This window comes from Halyomorpha halys, unplaced genomic scaffold, assembly GCF_000696795.3.
Source record: "Halyomorpha halys isolate HHAL.00 unplaced genomic scaffold, Hhal_1.1 Scaffold51.1, whole genome shotgun sequence".
NCBI lineage: Eukaryota > Metazoa > Arthropoda > Insecta > Hemiptera > Pentatomidae > Halyomorpha > Halyomorpha halys.
This window is the reverse complement of record NW_027108122.1, coordinates 2,206,850-2,224,686: the sequence shown is the minus strand read 5'-3', so window position 1 is coordinate 2,224,686 and position 17,837 is coordinate 2,206,850. Positions and strand designations below refer to the sequence as shown.

At 29.1% G+C, this 17,837-nt stretch overlaps 2 protein-coding genes across 8 annotated transcripts in view; one reads left to right on the top strand and one right to left on the bottom strand.

The window, feature by feature from the left end:
- The first annotated feature begins 1,218 nt into the window (after positions 1 to 1,218).
- Positions 1,219 to 13,124, top strand: LOC106690929 (WD repeat-containing protein 3). The gene is made up of 14 exons (XM_014436530.2): positions 1,219 to 1,581; positions 1,658 to 1,870; positions 2,014 to 2,211; positions 2,519 to 2,653; positions 4,348 to 4,547; positions 4,741 to 4,861; positions 5,773 to 5,969; positions 7,626 to 7,821; positions 8,165 to 8,386; positions 8,458 to 8,727; positions 9,249 to 9,464; positions 10,714 to 10,868; positions 10,971 to 11,193; positions 12,821 to 13,124. The coding sequence occupies exons 1-14, from the start codon at positions 1,411 to 1,413 to the stop codon at positions 12,986 to 12,988; spliced, it is 2,685 nt and encodes an 894-aa protein (XP_014292016.1). The 5' UTR covers positions 1,219 to 1,410; the 3' UTR covers positions 12,989 to 13,124.
- Positions 13,125 to 13,390: 266 nt separating this feature from the next.
- brm (ATP-dependent helicase brm) overlaps positions 13,391 to 17,837 on the bottom strand; it is a 38,223-nt gene continuing 33,776 nt past the window's right edge. For 3 of the 7 annotated variants that reach the window (XM_067046518.1, XM_014436522.3, XM_067046523.1), the window contains exons 20-25: positions 17,574 to 17,759; positions 15,961 to 16,068; positions 15,642 to 15,844; positions 15,267 to 15,393; positions 14,656 to 14,830; positions 13,394 to 14,573 (exon numbers count right to left, since the gene is read on the bottom strand). In XM_067046518.1, coding sequence (XP_066902619.1) covers positions 14,413 to 14,573; positions 14,656 to 14,830; positions 15,267 to 15,393; positions 15,642 to 15,844; positions 15,961 to 16,068; positions 17,574 to 17,759 — 960 coding nt within the window. In that variant the 3' untranslated portion in view covers positions 13,394 to 14,412. Of the gene's footprint in view, positions 14,574 to 14,655; positions 14,831 to 15,266; positions 15,394 to 15,641; positions 15,845 to 15,960; positions 16,069 to 17,573; positions 17,760 to 17,837 lie in introns of all 7 variants that reach the window. The other 4 variants (XM_067046519.1, XM_067046520.1, XM_067046521.1 and 1 more) reach the window with 3 other exon arrangements.

Below are 17,837 nucleotides of genomic sequence, written 5' to 3'. Positions count from 1 at the left end.
ATATATACTTTTTTTGTTTTTTTATATACTTTTTAAAATCCATTTCCAACAATTCTTTCAATGTACTAATTCAACTTTAAATGGTTTGTTCCTTTAACACCAAAATAATTCCTTTAAAAATCAAAATACACATATTCCTTAATAAAAGCTAACTTATGAAAGGAGTAAAGAGACAATTATTAGGAAATTAGTTCGATAGTTGATGGTCGAAAGTGAGATTTAAATAAAAATGGTTATGATGGATGGCGATCGGATCTGAGAAGTGATTTATCATATGCAGTCGAATTATTGAGATCTGGGGTAATATAAGGCGTTCTTCTGGTGGATTAGAAAGTTTTAGAGAAGTAAAACAAGACGGATATTGTATGTGGAAGACTTTACTTTTCTTTTTTTTTTAAATTGAGAGGTAAATAAGACTGTCTTCCTGAAATGTAGTGTCACTTTCACGAAACCGCGGAGGCGGATGTAATACCGAATCCCAGACGATTTCTAAATTGATGAATATATCTTTTCTTTACTTTAATAGTAGCAAATCTAATAAAAACAAAAAAGTTTTGATTTTATTTAGAATTGGACGTATTCCAAAGATAGTACAGATACTTTCTTTATTGAAGTCGTCCGACACACTTTCTTAAACCTATTAGAGTAGTTACAAATTAAATCCAGTCTTCGGCACATTTACCATAGAATACCTTACACACAAAATAAAAAAAAATTTGTTAATGTGCCATTATTAAAGCAAAGTTGATGTGAGGAATTATAATCCTTGAGCATATAATTGGCTCACTTAAACGTCTTTATGAAAATTTCTGTCAAATTCTTTCTTGATATGTGGAGAGATGAACAATGTCTCCTTCTCTAGACAAATAAATTTTTCTTTGTTCGAGAACCCTTTGTCGAGATAATTATCCTCCATTTATTTATTAGATACATTAAACCATAACTACACGAAATAATTCTACAGATGCACCAAGTGGTCGGTGACATCTTTGTTGATATTTTGAAGATCATTAAACATTTTTGGCACTTATGGTAATGACTAAATTATTTAAAACAAAAGACCAAAATAAACATTTCATTTTCCGGAGTGAGATCGCCAACTTTTTCAGTCATCAATTAGTAATTTGAAAAGTATTTGAATAATGAATTATTTTTATTAATTAAATATAATGTCAACACTGAATCAACCACGTGCGTTTTAAGTTTATAACCTTTCATAACCTTAGGTAAGGTTTTCAGTGCAGGCATACAGGTTACAATAAAATCATTTCATTTTGAGGTAGCTTTTTTGATTGAGAGTTTTGTTTAAACCACCGATGTATTTGTTTATATTATCTGTAATAATATAATTTATGAGGAGCAGAATAGTGAATCTTTTTCATTTCATTTATGTAGTATAAAGAAAAAAGTATGGGTATCACAAAGCAATATCTACGTTATGCACCTTTAGATACATTTAATATTATTACTAGTAGCAATGCAAATATTACCTTTATTGTTTACCAAGGACAAGAGGGTAGATATGTAGCAGTGGGTGGTTGTGAAAGTGTTTTTGTGTGGGATCTTCGCCTTGGAGAAAAGGTAATTTATATTTGCCAATCTCTCATTTTTTTAAATTATTGAAAATACATTACTTTACTTTTTTTTTTTTTTTTAGGCACTTGTTATTCCCAATGATAATCATGTTGAAGTTACTTGCTTAGCTGCCAGTCCTGACCGTATCCACATAGCTGTTGGGTATTCGGATGGTAAAATAGGTATAACAAATATCATTACTGGAGAACTCAAAACAATTTTTTCTGGACATCGTTCAGCTATAACATCATTGGTTTTTGATGAAGATGGGCATAGACTTGCTTCTGGTTCTAAGGTTTGTCTTCTTTGTCAAATTAATAGATCATCTGGCAATAAAAATTTAGTGCAGATTATTAAATGTAAAAAAAAAAATACATGTAGGAGATATTTGTGAGTTTTCTGTGTACATATATATATATTTTATATTTTAATGTTTAGGATACTGAAATTGTTACATGGGATTTAATTGCTGAAAATGGAATAGAAAGACTTAGTGGTCATAAAGGAGTTATTACATCTTTAGTGTTTATGAAAAACCAAAATATTCTTATTTCTTCAAGTAAAGACACTTTTATCAAGTTTTGGGACTTGGACACAGCATTCTGTTTTCATACAATCGCAGCCAATGTTACTGAGGTAAGGAAAGATTGATACTTCGTAGAAATCATATTGTTTTTAATTAATTTTTTTTTGTTTTGAACCATACAATTTGTTGATGTAGGAATACATGTTTGTTTTTTGATGTTCTAGAGGTTTTGTCAAGGCACAGATAAATTATGACTATAGTGAAATGTAGTATATATATTCTCTTGTCAAGGGAAGTGTAGAAAATCTTACTTTTGCATTTTAGAGCAATACCTCAAACAAACAGTTTACTAACTTGAATATGGTTCAACATTTTTACATTTTTTTTTTTTTTTTATTTTTTTTTATTTTTTTTTAGGTTTGGGGCCTGGCATTAATTGGAGAAGATGAATACATTGCTGCAGGAAGTACTGGCAGTGGAGTAATGATTTGGTCTTTGAAAACTGAAGACCAACCACAAGACTTAAATGATGCAACTGAAACTAAGTTTCATGTAAGTTTAGTACTTATTATTTTAACACCTTATTTATAAACAAGTGATTGGTATGAATTAGTTTTTAGCTTAAATATTCATAAATATAGAGTAATTAGAAAGCAACAAAGACACTAAAAAAGATCATCGGAAGTTTTAAATTTAATTTTTTATATTAAAAAGATATTTAACTCTACTTCTCTCTCTCCTTCAGACATATTATATCTGCTAACTCTTACTGTCTCCAGCTCTGCTACCCATTACCATATTTTCTGTGACTTTCCATGTCATTATCCACTAGTTTCACTGAAACCAGTGTTATGTCTTGCAAGTTACACCAATACTATGCAAAATGTCTAGTATTTATGCTATCATCAAAAGAATTTTATTGTTGATGTTTAAGTTTGGGCCAATTCCTCTTCACTATTTCTCACACTTAATCAGCACAACAACCTATTACTTGGTCCTGGCCTCCTTGAGCGGATTCCTTTCATCAGACTTTGAAAAGACCCATGTTTGTAACCCTTAAGTAAGCACTGGCCTGATCACTATTTTACATAATCTTGTTTTTGTGATTCGATATTGAGTTACTTTCTTGATGCCAATGTTGTCCAAAACAGTACCTCCTGGCTAGTAGTATCCGCTTTCTTATCTCAGCCAAAACATCATTACTTCCATTAATCTGTGACCTATTGTACCAAAGTAATCATCTAGTTTGAAAGAGTGAGGACCACACAGGATATAATCTTTGTTTCCTTGAACTTGACCAGGAGTCATGTATTTTGTTTTAAAGGTGTTAAAGTTAAATCCTAACTTACTAGGACCATTGTCGATGGTAAGAAAGGCTTCTACTGCCCAGGGTCTTCTGACTGTGTCAATGTCATCATTATAGCCTATGGTACCATCTGATCAAAAATTGTTCTGCAGGTCTGATCATTGATTCCCTTATAGTTATTTCCAAAATCAATATTGAAGAGCAGTACCTTCATGGCAGCTAATGCCTTTGCCATCTACCATCAGCCACACCCACCATATTTCATTGCTTGGTAGTGACCTCTAGGAGGTGGAAGTTCGAATAGCTGATTCGTCCTGCTCTTGAGTGAGGGCAAACCACGGCCATTTTTCAGAATTTAGCAAAACCTGGGTTATGGACTTATCAGAACTCCGCAAGAGCCATTCAGCCATTTAACCACCACTCTATTACTTATTATATTTCATGGAATTGGCTTTGGAAAACTTCTGAGGAATAAAGATTCTTCAATACCTTCCACATAAATCAGTGACTTAATAATACATATTTTCTAAAATTCTAAGCATTTACAAATGAAGTGATGCTTGACAAAATCTTTCAAGAAATGTATTCCTTCATTAAGGATTCAAAGCCTATGAAAATAGGAAATCGTGAAACTTTTTTATCTTATTTTAATGATGTAGACACCAGAAAGCATATTTTAATTGATTATTACACTAACGATGTACACACCAAAAAGTATATTGTAATTTATTATTACATTAATATTTTAATTGATTAATACAGTATATTATATGTTTTCTTCATTTATTGATTTTACCATCAACATTTGTGTCTCTTGTAATATATATAACCATGATTAAATGTTTCATGATCTATTAGGAAATTGAGTTATTTTACTTCTTGCATACTTGTATCACAAATGAGTGCATTTAACTATATTAAGATTAATTTTTCTGTTTAGAATAATCTGAAAGTGACCAAAGCTGGTTCAGTTTTGCGGGAAGGCAAAGGTAGGGTTGTGAGTATGACTGTGGATAATTCTGGAAGGATATTGTTAATACACGGTATGGATTCTATGATAGAATCTTATTTCTTTTTGTCAGAGGAAGAATCAAAAGCTAAAGCAGAAAAGAGAGCCACAAAAGAGAAAAAAAAATTATGGTAATTCATTTCTAATTTCCATTACTTTCAAACTAATTGTTTTATTAAGGAGCATGTATATGTAATTAACTAATGTTGTGACTACATTTCTGAGTCATGTATTTAACTGATATTAAATTTAAACATGTAAGGTTAATGATTAAAACTTTTTTATTGCTTTAACTAGAATTAAATTTTGTTTTCTTATTTTTAGCTCTGAAGCTACAGTATCAACAGAAGTAACTTTAAAAGATGTTGTTAGAAGATTAACAACAATAAAAGCTAGTAGTAAAGTAAAATCAGTATCTGGAGTCAGAGGTGTCTCAGAGTTGAGGGTATATATAATTTTTATCTTCTCTCTCTATTAAGATACTTTTTTTTTTTTTAGCTTTATAGCATTTTAATGTGATACTTTTCATTTTCTCTATATCATATTCACAAAATCATTTGGACAATTGTCTCCACAGATAACCAAGTTTAATCTTATTGTTGAGGCATTGAGAATCTGAGTTGATCGACCTACCAGCTGTGATTTTGATAAAAATCCTTTAGGTAGATTTTACGAATTGTCACACTGCTATACTACAGTTTTGAAAGTGAATGCTTATATTTGTGTTATTAAGGGAGAGGGTTTATTAAAATATTTATTAGTATTATTACCAAAAATTTGTCCACCCTGGTTTTCAATGACTTGTTATAGATGTTTCTATTTCCCTTCAATGAAAGGTATATTTTTCCCCTAATTTATTACAATTACTATTTTTTTTTGTATGAGGAGAACACAAATAAGTAAGTACTTATTTGTGTTCATCACTGACCACACCCTAATCATCTCTTCATTATATAATTCACTGTCAACTATCTACTCATCATTATTATTTTGTATTAGTTAGTTCATTGTCATCACCACAATTTTTAATGAAACATATTTCTCATTGCCAACTATGAATGCTTAAGCTCAAGGTGCAACTAATAAGTCAACCCTGAGATGCTTTCCAATTTTTTGTTTACCTCTTTTTAATGAAAAAAAGAAAATGAACTCTTTTATTAAATAGTATGGTTACTTTTAGACTGAAACGTTTTTAATAACATTATTTGACTTTGACATTCAATTGTAAGATATAATTTAAATTTAACTTTATTTCGATTTGTCTTTTTTGTATTAAATATACAAATATTTTGTATTAAATATTCTGTCAGTACTTAGGCTCTCCATTATTTGCTTAATATGAATTTATTGTTCCAGGTCGCAGTTTCATTGAATAACAACAAATTAGAATTATATTCTATTGCTCTGAATTTAAAAAACAAGAAAGAAGAAGCTGTTCTTCTTAAAACTATTAAGAGTCAGGGTCACCAAGGAGAAGTGAAAGCTGTCGGATTCAGTTCAGACGGATTGGCCATAGTATCAGCTGGTTCTTCTTCAGTCAAATTGTGGAACAGGTTACTTTTTTTTATATATGTAGTTATAACCATTAATTAACCATAAGTTAATTAGAAAGAGTTGATCAAGGCTGTGGTCAAGAAGGAAGGGAAATAGTATTAAACTATTTATTTTCTGCCGAGTTCCAACTTTCACATTATAAATCTTTATCAGGGCTACAATAAAAAGATATAAAGAAGGTAAAGTCAATGTTAGAGAAAACAAGTGATATAAAAATGTTAAGGTGGAGTTAAAAAAAATTAAAATAAAATAATAAATAGGATAAAGATAAATACAGAAAAATATATATATTTGTTAACACAATAAAGTGAACAGATATATCATGATATATATTATTGAAAAGATCTATGCATTAAATTAAATGATGAGACATAATAACTGATATTAAATAGTAAGCGTAATAGGTAAATTGTATTTATAGATAATATAAAAATGTAATATAGAAGATATGTGGAACGGATTATTGAAAAAAGACTGAAGTATAGAAAAGATGATTTAGTTATATGAAAAGAATAGTAAAGATAAATGGTAATAAGACTTTTTTTTTTTTGAGACCTACAACATGAAAGTCAAAACGATGGCAGAAAATTAATAAATAGTATACTACTATTTTTCTTTCTTCTTTATGGCAGCCCTGACCATCTCCTTCTAGGTTACTTTTTTATTGTAATATTCTTAGTTTCAGAAATATTTTTAACAAAAATATTCTTATGTACAAAATTAAGTTTTTTTAAAAAAGAAAACATGGAATACATTTTAAGTTTATTGAATTATTAAAAAATTGGTTTACCGGCTCCTGACCCTCGCAAATGCCTTATACCAAAAATAAGCAATTCAAGTGTGCAACATTATCTTAATTTATTTTCATTTCAAATGCAACGATAAATTGTTATTATTACTTTTTATAATTTATCTTGTACTAAAAGGGTACCTACTATTCTTAGTTATCAAAATTTAACTAGCCTTAGAATTATAACTATCATGAATTTTTTTTTGTTTACAAGTAAATTTTTATTTACAAAACAAAACATCCTAATGCTATAATTATTGCAAATTGACTTGCTAATGTCAACTCTCAGGGTTGTCAACACCCTTTTGTATGTAAACTATGTAACTGCTTCCAAAATATTAGATGTATTTTTAAATAAATAAAATTTTATCCATTTTAGTCTCAAAACATTTTTATTCTATTTAAAAGTCCAACGTTTCAGCTATCCTCAGGGGCAATCTTAATACAATTTTAGGACTAAATCATTTAAAAAACAGCTTCATGGAGGCTATTCTCCCCGGTCAATCCAACAAATTACCCTAATTAGTCAATTTTCACATTAGATTAAAAATTACTAATTAGGGTAATTTGTTGGATTGACCCGGGCAGAATAGCCATAAAGTTGTTTTTTAAATGATTTAGTTCTAAAATTGTATTGAGATTGTCCCTAAGGATGGCCGAAACGTCGTACTTATAAATAGAAAAGAAATGTTTTGAGACAAAAATTTTATTTATTTTTACAATATTAACCAGTCTCAAGAAAGTGTTAAAATTATAAATAAAATAAGTTTTATTTATAGATTCATTGTTTTATAATTAAATGATAAAATTTCTTCTTTTGATTTCCAACTAAGCAACAAACTTATACTTTGACTTCATGTTTTAGATCATCTCTGCAATGCCTGAGGACAGTTGGTTGTTCGCCAGCAGTAAGTGTTTGTTTTGTGCCCGGTGACCGCCATGCATTGGTAGGACTGAGAAGTGGCCATTTACTAGTTGTGGATCTTTCTGCTGGAGAGGTTCTGGAGGAAGTACCAGCCCATACTGCTGAAATATGGAATGTCATAATCTCCCCAGATCAGGTTAAGAAATAAAGATGTTCTGATTTTATTGGTTTATTTGTGTTTAAAAATAATCACACTTCTTTTTATACTTGGTTTTTATTTAAAATAAAATATCTATTGCCATTTTTCTTATTAAGTATCTCTATTTCTAGTTTCAATTCTCTGCTCAATTCAGACCAAAACTGGTTGGAATATTTCTTTAAATAGAAGAAACTTTGTCATTTTATTTCCTTCATTCCTATTACTTTGGACCGTATTTGGGAGTATACTTCCTTCCTTTACATTTATTTTCTTCTTATCTTTTCATTACTAATATAAGAATATTTTTAATCATATATTCACAACTTGGCTGATATTTCAGACAGGAGCAATCACTTGCAGTGGTGACACAACAGTTAAACTTTGGAATTTTGAACTTGTCAATCTGGAAAACTCTAAAGCCAAAGCCCTTTCTGTACTTCATACGAGGACTTTAAAACTTGAAGACCCAGTACTGTCAGTTAAATGTTCCCCTTGTGGAAAATTAATAGCTGCTGCATTACTTGACTCTACTGTAAAAGTTTTTTTTTTAGACACGTTCAAGGTAAATCTTACAGAAATAGAATTGTTATAGTTTTGTTATGAATTTATTTCTGATTATCTCTTTTCCTTTAGTTTTTTGTGAGCCTGTATGGTCATAAAATGCCAGTGACTTGTGCCGATATCTCCTCTGATTCTGCACTAATCATTACTGGAAGCTCTGACAGGAATGTAAAGATATGGGGGCTCGATTTTGGAGATTGCCATAAGTCATTGTTTGCTCATGATGACAGTGTAATTGCAGTAGCGTTTGTTCCCGATACCCATTATTTCTTTACAGCTGGAAAAGATGGTAAAATAAAGGAGTGGGATGCAGATACATTTAATAAAATTATTACTATTGAAGTAAGTTTCTTTTTTGTTTAATTGCAATAGATAGTTAGTTATTGATTACTTCATTGTAAATTTTTGGTCAACTTATTTTCATGCAATTTAATATTTTATATGTTTAATTATGATGTTATCTTTAAATATAACTTCTGAGCTCTACTACACATTTTTCTTTTTATACTTTTATTGGATATGTAAATCAATTGTTAAAAAAAAAATTTACTGTTATATCAACCATGTAAGGCCTACCAGGCTGATCTGGTATTAAATAAAAAACAATTTAAGTTCAGAATAGTTTGTACTGTATATGCTTTCTTTTAAAAAAAATAAATATTCTTCACCCGAATATTTAGGAATGTATTTATAGAACCTAAGTAAAATTTAGTTGTAGAGAAAATTATATTCAATTTACTATTTAATACTTATTCGCTCAGTTGTCAATGCTGAACTTAGATGGATTCTTAAGACTTTTATTTTTCAAATAATTGAGTTCCAGTTATTCCTTTCTTTGAAAGTTTAATATTCATTTTTTACAGGCTCATTTTGGAGAATGTTGGGATTTGAGTCTGACCAAAGATTTTGTTGTAACTTGTGGAAAAGACAAGACTATTAGACTTTTTGAGAAAACTCAAGAACCTCTTGTTCTTAGCGATGAACAGGAAGAAGAAAGAGAAAAAGAGGAGGAACTAGCTACGGGACAAGATTCTATTGTCAAGCTGCCCTCGACGAAAACACTCTCTTCTGAAAAAGCGGTAAAATTATAGTGCTATAGAGTTAATTAGAAGTGAGAAAAAATAAATAATTAATCTTTGCTATTCTATTCTTCAGAATTACATTTATAGCTTAGCACACCATTTTATTTCCTAAGGAGGGTATCGTAATTGGGTCAAATTTTTGATATGGTGTCCTCAATAGATCTAAGTATTTATGAGTTTCCTGAATCCAAAAACTTTATTTATGCATAACTCAAAAAGTATATATTTTATAGTAACTATATATAGATATATTTGAAACTTGATATAATTCTCTAAATAACAAATAAATAAAATAAAATATTCACACAAAATCGAATCAGCATTAGTAGAGATACAGCTTTATACTTGTTTTTACTTTCCTTACCACCTAGGAAAGGAGTCTTTTAGAACTGAATTTTGGATGGTTATTAAGTAATCTAAAAAAAAAAAAGAAAAAAAAAGAAATTGTTTAAAATAAACCAGTATATCAAAGATATGGTATTAAACTTTGTATTCATGTTTTAAAACTTTTTCTCAGGTTCCTGTGAAAACCCATTCACTTAACTAATTAATTTTTTAAGTAATTTCACTCGTTTTAAGAATAATTAAATTGTGTAGCAAAAGAAACTAAAAAAAAAAAGTCTTTATTGGGCCAGTATTAGTAAAGAACTATTAATTTGTATTGACAATTAGATTAATTTATATTTTAGGGGGTTGTAATGTTTATAAATTTACTGTAAGAAAATGGTGCAAGTGGGGCAGTCAAGAGAGATTCAAAAATAGTAGAACTGTTTTATATTTTATAAGCGTTAATAACGTTTAGAAATCTATTGTAGTTAAATGGTTCGGGTGTGGTGGTTAAGAGAGATTCAAAAATAGTAGAACTGTTTTATATTTTATAAGCGTTAATAACGTTTAGAAATCTATTGTAGTTGGTGGTTAAGAGAGATTCAAAAATAGTAGAACTGTTTTATATTTTATAAGCGTTAATAACGTTTAGAAATCTATTGTAGTTAAATGGTTCGGGTGGTGGTTAAGAGAGTTACAAAATAGTAGAAAAAATATTTTGTTCCTTTCTTGACCACCACCCAAACTGAATCATCTTCCCGCAATAATTATTTATAGTCAACCAATACACTTCCATTTAAAAATTTAGTTTAACAAAAAATATTATTAAATAAAATGTAAATTGATCCTGACTAATTAAAATAATTATTAGTTTATTTTAAATCTTTTATATTTAATTGGTGTTTATTTTTTTAATAAGGCTGAGCTTCTGATGGAGTGTCTTGAAATAATAGCTAAATTCAAAGAAGAGGAAAAATCTGGAGAACAACCTACAATTCCACCAATAATGGGTGCTTTGAAAGTTAATACGCCTGAAGAATACCTCTCTAAAACATTAGACAGCATCCGAACCAGGTTTGTTTTATTTTCAATTATTTTAGTTACCATAATCATTACATCTTATAGTTTAAATGTATTATAAATATATATCTATATATACATATATTTTTTTTTCAGTGATCTTGGAGAAGCTTTATTACTGTTACCATTACATATGGTCACCCTCATGCTTTCTATTCTTCCTTCTTTGTTAACCGACCCTCTTCAGTCTGAAATGGCTGTGAAAGCGATGCTTTTATTAATTAAAGTTCACCACAGCCCACTTTCTGCTGACACTACAAATCTTCCTCTGTTTGAAAAGCTACAAGAAACTGCATTTGAATCTATACGAAAATTTAGGGTAAAGTTATCAACATTTATACAAATAATTTAAAAATATTAATGTGCTCAAGGAATTTATATGTTCTTTCATTGTTGTAAAAACATATTGCCAATATTATTTTATGATTATAAGTCATGAGCTAATGAGAGAACTATATGTGAAAGGTTTAAAATTTGTCAAAGGAGATAGGATGTTATACATTGAAAGTGTTTTATATTAATCTGTTTAGTAGTAGAGTATTAAATGGATTCATAATGATTAAATAATTGAATAAGAAATGGAACAGGCTCTATTTTGAGATTTGATTGGGACCAACAGTCCCAAATAATGGTGGCCAATTATTAAAGAATTATTAAGTAATGAGTTATTTTGATTTTACTTTCACTTAACTAGATATGCAATATATACGGGAAAGTATTGAGGTCCACTAAGTCCAAAAAAATAGTTTCGTGAAATGGTCTGTGTATTCGTTTGTGAACAGCCTAGCTCAAAAGCAAAAAGTCCTGCAAAACTGAATTTACATATTTAAGGCATGGATATACCTGTGAGATGATAGCAACATTTTTGCTAAAATCAACTTATCATAAGTGTCACTTAATATAATCGATTTTTCTCCAAAACAGCTCTCAACAATTTTTATTAAACTCGGTGAATCAATGAGCAATAAAGTGGTCTTTAATATCAGATTGGTTTTATCTATTGGCAGAACTAAATTTATATTTGCTATTCCCATCTTAAGAAACCCTAAAATACAAACGCTATACCTACAGAAATATAAAAAATTTTAATTTTCATATTCTTTGGTTTTTAAATATTTTTTTGTCACAATAATAGCTTCAACACAAGCTCACTGACGTACACAAAACTTGGGGGCGTAAGTAGGTTAGTAAGTGAAAGTTGTGTGATGCGTGGCTTTTTTTAATTTATATGTTCATTGAAGGTTTTTTTTTTTTATCTTAATCTACTTATTATAATCTTTATAAATGTTGAGTCTGTATCAGTTTTTATTATTTTCATATTAGTTGAGTTTGCCAGTAGAGGAAAGCATCTTACACAACCTTTTGCCCACTCAGTACCTTAAACTGAAAAACCCTCTTACCAGCACAAATTTTATTCTCATCTTTTTATTATTATATTTTTTCTTATTCCTGGTGAGCCTTTTTCTGAGAGTAATTTTTTCATTTTAAATGAGTTCTAACCACTAAGCATTAAAAATTGGAATAAGGGGAGGCATGAGTGGATCTACAGGAAGAATATTGAATGAAAATAAGCTAAAACTGAACTTAAAGAATGATCTAGTCTCTCTTCCCACTACCTCACTGGCAAACTCAAGTTAATCTTTACAAATATTTATTTTTTAAACTATGCAGTAGTTTTTTCACTATTGATCAGTGATGATATTAATAATGTGGTTTATCTCCATGGTTTACTGCACTATTTTAAAGCCATGATTATTCAAAAACTCTTCCTGTGGGTGCTCGTTACTGCAACCGACTTTTCATACCTAAGTATGGTAAATCATTAAAAAAACTAATATATATATTTTTAACTTGGTGGTAACAGAGAATATAAAATGTTTTTGTGATAATATAATCCAAGTTTATTTCTTAATTGGTATAGACATTACAATTTTATTCTATTTCAGGATATGGTCGGAGTTAACTTATATGGCTTAAGGTTTTTACAGCGTGACATTGAAGAACATGAAGGAATAATACTATTTAAAGATGCGACAACAAAACAAAAAGATAAATTGAAGAGAAAGCGTAAAAAGGAAATAGCCATAAAAACTAACTCAATTTTAAAATTATGATTTCTTTTCAGTAAATGAATTCTGAAAGTTGTATATAATTTTTAAAATGAATGTATGATATGTACATTAATGATTTCAACATTTTGTATATATATTTTTTAATTTGTACAGTAAAATTAAAATTTATTTACCCTGATTTCTGTGTGTAAGTTATTTATTCCTAAAAAAAATTGTTTTCATGAAATTTAACAAAATTATGCAAATTTACTGAGTGTTAAATCTTGAAGATGGTTGGAGATAGGCTAAAAAAATATACTATAAAAATTTTTAAATATTTAATTTGAGCCAAAGTTTAAGCCTAAATCATAAACTTTCTTCAAGGCTAAAAGTAGAATGAGTCATAGAAATGTAGGAGAAAATACTTCTTTCTAAATTTTGGTCCAATTTACTTAAAAAGCCTTAAATTATATGTTCAGATAAAGAATAAAGTTAATTTTTCTGATTGTAAAATAAAAGTTTTTTACAGATTATAATTTTAAGACAAATATAATTTTATTCCTCATATCTTACTGATTTATGTAAAGATACTAATGGGTAGAATTAACATGCCCTACCGTCTTCAGGAATTTATTCACCGTATCAATTTAAGCAACTTTAATAAAAATTCAAATTGGAATCAACTAACAATGCAACAGCCTTTGGGGAAAAAATTAGTTGTAACTAAATTAAGTGTTCTTGGGTTGTTGGTTTTTTAAAATTTATTTTTGTTTCACAACTATAAAAAGTACCTCATTACTGATTTCAAGTAATAGCTAATTTTTCCCAACTCTGTAATTCGATGAACTGAGGTCTGAGGCCATTAATAACAATAAAAATAAGTGCTTTTAACCTGTTTGCCAGGTTCTATATATATTTATATATAAAATAAATACACAGGATTTACACCACAAATAATTAATATTAAAATGACATAGTAAAAAAAATTTACAATCAATAATATAATTAATAAATGCTCTAAAAGTTTTAAAAAGAAATTAAATAAAACAATAATATTCCATTCTATAGATGATAAATTCTATAAAGTAGTCAGTTACATTTAATAATATATTTAATAGAAACGTGCTAAATCAATATGGCTGACCGCTAATATACTGTTACAGAGTCAATTAATTAAAATTATAAAGTACATTAAATAATACTTTACATAATATCAACAATGCACAAACAATTTGCACAAAATTTCAATGAAAGGTGTTTGAAGGCTACTCCTCTAAAGAGTATGTCATACAGTTAAATATATACATATTTTTTTTGTACAACATAACACCAAATCATAAAAAACACAAAATTCGGTCCTATAGTTATTCCTCGATAGTCAACTAAAAAGCTTAGCTTCTCCCAAAATTGGTACCGACCACCGATGAAACTAACAATAATAAAGGACAGACGAAGAGGCATTACACTTAAAAAATGTTATGGTAAAATTACATTAAGGAAACTTCGCTTTGGTCTTCATCTTCGTCTTCGGAGATGTATTTTCTTCTTCTCCTCTTACCACCTGCTCCACTCCCTCGGGTCCTCCCAGGCTTTAGTTTTAATTTCATTTTTACGGACGAAGTATCTGATGCAGCGTCCTCCTGGTCACCTGCAGCAAATATAATTTTGAAAAAGCCCAAAAATATAATTATTTCCAAATGTTGAATCATTTCAAAAATATATAAACCAACCTTTACTTTCATCATCATCCGAATCTGCATCTTGCTCTACTTTTTGACGAGCATTAGAGAAAACGCTTTCCAACACTATTGAATCTTCATAGATCAAGGATGCTTCCTCATTATAGGTCTGAGCGTTTTTACAAAGCTGCATGAAATCCTTTTCTAATTCATCCATGTCACCATACTGTATAACAAAAAATAAAAATATTAAAAAATATGTATTATTTATATTTAAGAAATTGACCTAAACTATTTAAATTAGAATATTTTAATTTTAATTTAGTTTGTTATAAAATTGAATAAACTACTTGTAGATTGCAATGGTCATGTTCCAAATTGAAGCACTCCCTCTAAAAAGGTTATAATGAACATTTCTTCAATCTTTTCAGTTTTGGTACATAAGGACTTTAGCTAAAGATAGAGCCACTACTATTTTAATTGCTAGGCACAGGCCAGATTAGGCTATAAAGAAGTTTTTTATTCTGAAAAATTATTTTGTTAAATTTTGCAGTTATAATATTCTAATAATCTTGCAGTTAATATTTTTAGAGGAAGCCCTTCAATGAATAGACCTATATTCACTTCACTGTACATCTTATTTTTTTTCCAACTTGACTTACTTTACACTCATCTACTTTGGCCAATATCCTCTTGATGTCAATAGGTTTCTTAATCAATTCATAATAATCAGGATACTTGTGGCGTGAGGGAAGTTTCATAAATGGTTCGCTAAGTACTCTTGAGTCACTAAAAACAACAAAATATCCCTAAGTACTACAAAGAAAATAATCAGTTCAAAAAAGAGGATTTTAATATTTGTTTAAATGAACCTCTTGAGACTAAAAGATAGTTAACAAATTTTTAATTCAATTATCTTATCTATATAGCCTAAAGGGGTAGACCCTTCCTTCAAAATAATAATAGTACTATTACAAGGACTGTGATTTCGAACTATTCAGTCTCCTTAATAATTTATCATTAAATATCACACTTACCTATCAGTGTACTTAACAACAATATTCATTAAGTTTCGCATTCGCCTCCTCAATTTGTTTTCAGATGGAGAATATTTCCTTCTTTTGGAAGTACCTGCATCTTCCTCGTCTTCCTCTCCTCTTCTTCTTCTCTTGCCTCTTTTTTTAGTCTTCACCTCTTCCTCTTCTTCATCATCAAAATCATCTACATTGTCATCAATGGCCTATAGCAGACAAAATCAGTTATAGCAATTTTTTTTTTTTTTTTTTCAACATATCGATGAAACTTAACATTTCTAACATACTGTTAAAATAACTCATAAGAAATAAACATATTTACCTTCATCCATTCTTTTTCAGTTAAACTATCTGTATAATCAACTTCCTTTCTTTGCCTATTGCCCCTCCCCATTTGTACCTCAGTTTCTTCATAAGCCCACTTCTCAATCTATACAAAAACAAATCTCTAGTTAATATTATACTTCACTCAAACAGCTCAAATCGAGAGGGTACAAATCTATATGTTATTAAATTAAATATAAATCACACCATAACTCAGATGGAAGTACTCTATAATTTAGAGATTTCATCATAAGGAAAACTAATTTCAAAGAAAATTAAGATATTGTAATATCCCCTTAAAGGTTAATACAATGGCTTACTTATATCTTAAATGTATTTTTGTTCTTAATATTGCTAAGTAACTTAGTCTAATCATAAAAGCAAGCCAATTTTCATCTGTGAGAAGACATGTCAGTTAGAAGATATATCAAACCTAAATTAGTTTTATTATAAGTTAATTTTTTTCCTCTTAATTAATTAATTAAGATTAACTTTCTTAAATTAAATAGCAAGCTAACCAATTTGTAGCAGTCAGAAGATATGGAGTTAAAAAATGAAACATCGTTCAAAGAGTCAAGATGACTGCACCATTCTTGAGTTGGTGGAACTGATGCTGTTACGCAGTCAAACAAACTATGATTGTTGGAATCAGATATTTCCAACAATCATAGTTGCATCCCTGGCAGAATGTTATTTCTAATAAATTCAGGAAACAATCTAAGAGAAAATAATTAACATAGACTTTATAGCAGGAAGCTATTGTGCTACAATCGATATTTGTTTGTACTATCCAAACTTTTTAAACAGTCAAGAAGGATCACAGCATCACTTTTGAATCAGATCGAATGTAGATGGGGCACCCGGGGGGTTATCAGTTATATGTTCATCATTATAATGAATGATAAATAAATTCCATTTTATTTCATAAACTACAATAAAATGTAAATCCATTTGCTAAGCTATCATTAGAACAAGTGCAAAAATTTTCAGTTAGCATCATTATTAGTAGTTAAATTTAATTAAATATATCCACATGTTTTTATCATGTCATAATATCACTTACAGCAAATTTACTTTATGTGTATATATGTATACAGTTGTAAATATCAATAAATAAATAATTAAAAAAAAAATTAAATATATGATGTTTTAATTATCCAATCCTAATTCCTAAATCCCTCACATCAACTCATAATTTTAAGAAAATTTATAAATCTGATACAGCACTTGTGAATGTAACCAGTTCCATTAAATGGCTTTTTTTTTTTTTTTTTTTTTATTTCTTTACTATCAGATTGGCCTAGTAGGCTTTACAAGGTTATTATAACAATTTGTTAGATTTTTGAATAGTTGATAATGGAGAAGGGGGGAGAGGGTCTTGTGCAAAATACATCAAAAGAGATAATAATAATAAATATAGTTTATAACAAGATATCTTTCATCAGCCTGTGATTCAATATTCATGATTGCAAATGTAATTAAATGTCGTGTGATTTACACCACCTGTACACTACACACCTAATTGGCTCTAGACCCTGGCCTCACATATTCATGGAGCCTATGAATTGTTTACTGACTATCAATACTTGATTGAATAAAATGAACAATTACCTCATCATCATTCTTAACCAACCAGTCCGGCAACTCGGCTTCTTCTACAAGCCTCGACTTCCTATTAGGTCCCAGCTTAGCCTCTTCCCTCCTCCGTTCAAGATCAATTTTCTGAAAGAGGTTGAATTCATCTTCTGTTCGGGCAATCATGCGATTGACCATTTCATCATCAGGAACTTCATTTTCCTATAAAATAAGTTACATTTTTTAAAACTGAGATTTAATATCTAGTTAAAGATATTGTATTATATTATTTATACCAGG

Excerpts from the sequence above, each read along its gene's own strand:
- LOC106690929 (XM_014436530.2), top strand. The coding sequence starts at position 1,411 with ATGGGTATCACAAAGCAATATCTACGTTATGCACCTTTAGATACATTT. Across the intron at positions 2,654-4,347 it reads CAACTGAAACTAAGTTTCAT|AATAATCTGAAAGTGACCAA; the intron begins GTAAGTTTAGTA and ends TTTTCTGTTTAG. Across the intron at positions 10,869-10,970 it reads TTAGACAGCATCCGAACCAG|TGATCTTGGAGAAGCTTTAT; the intron begins GTTTGTTTTATT and ends TTTTTTTTTCAG.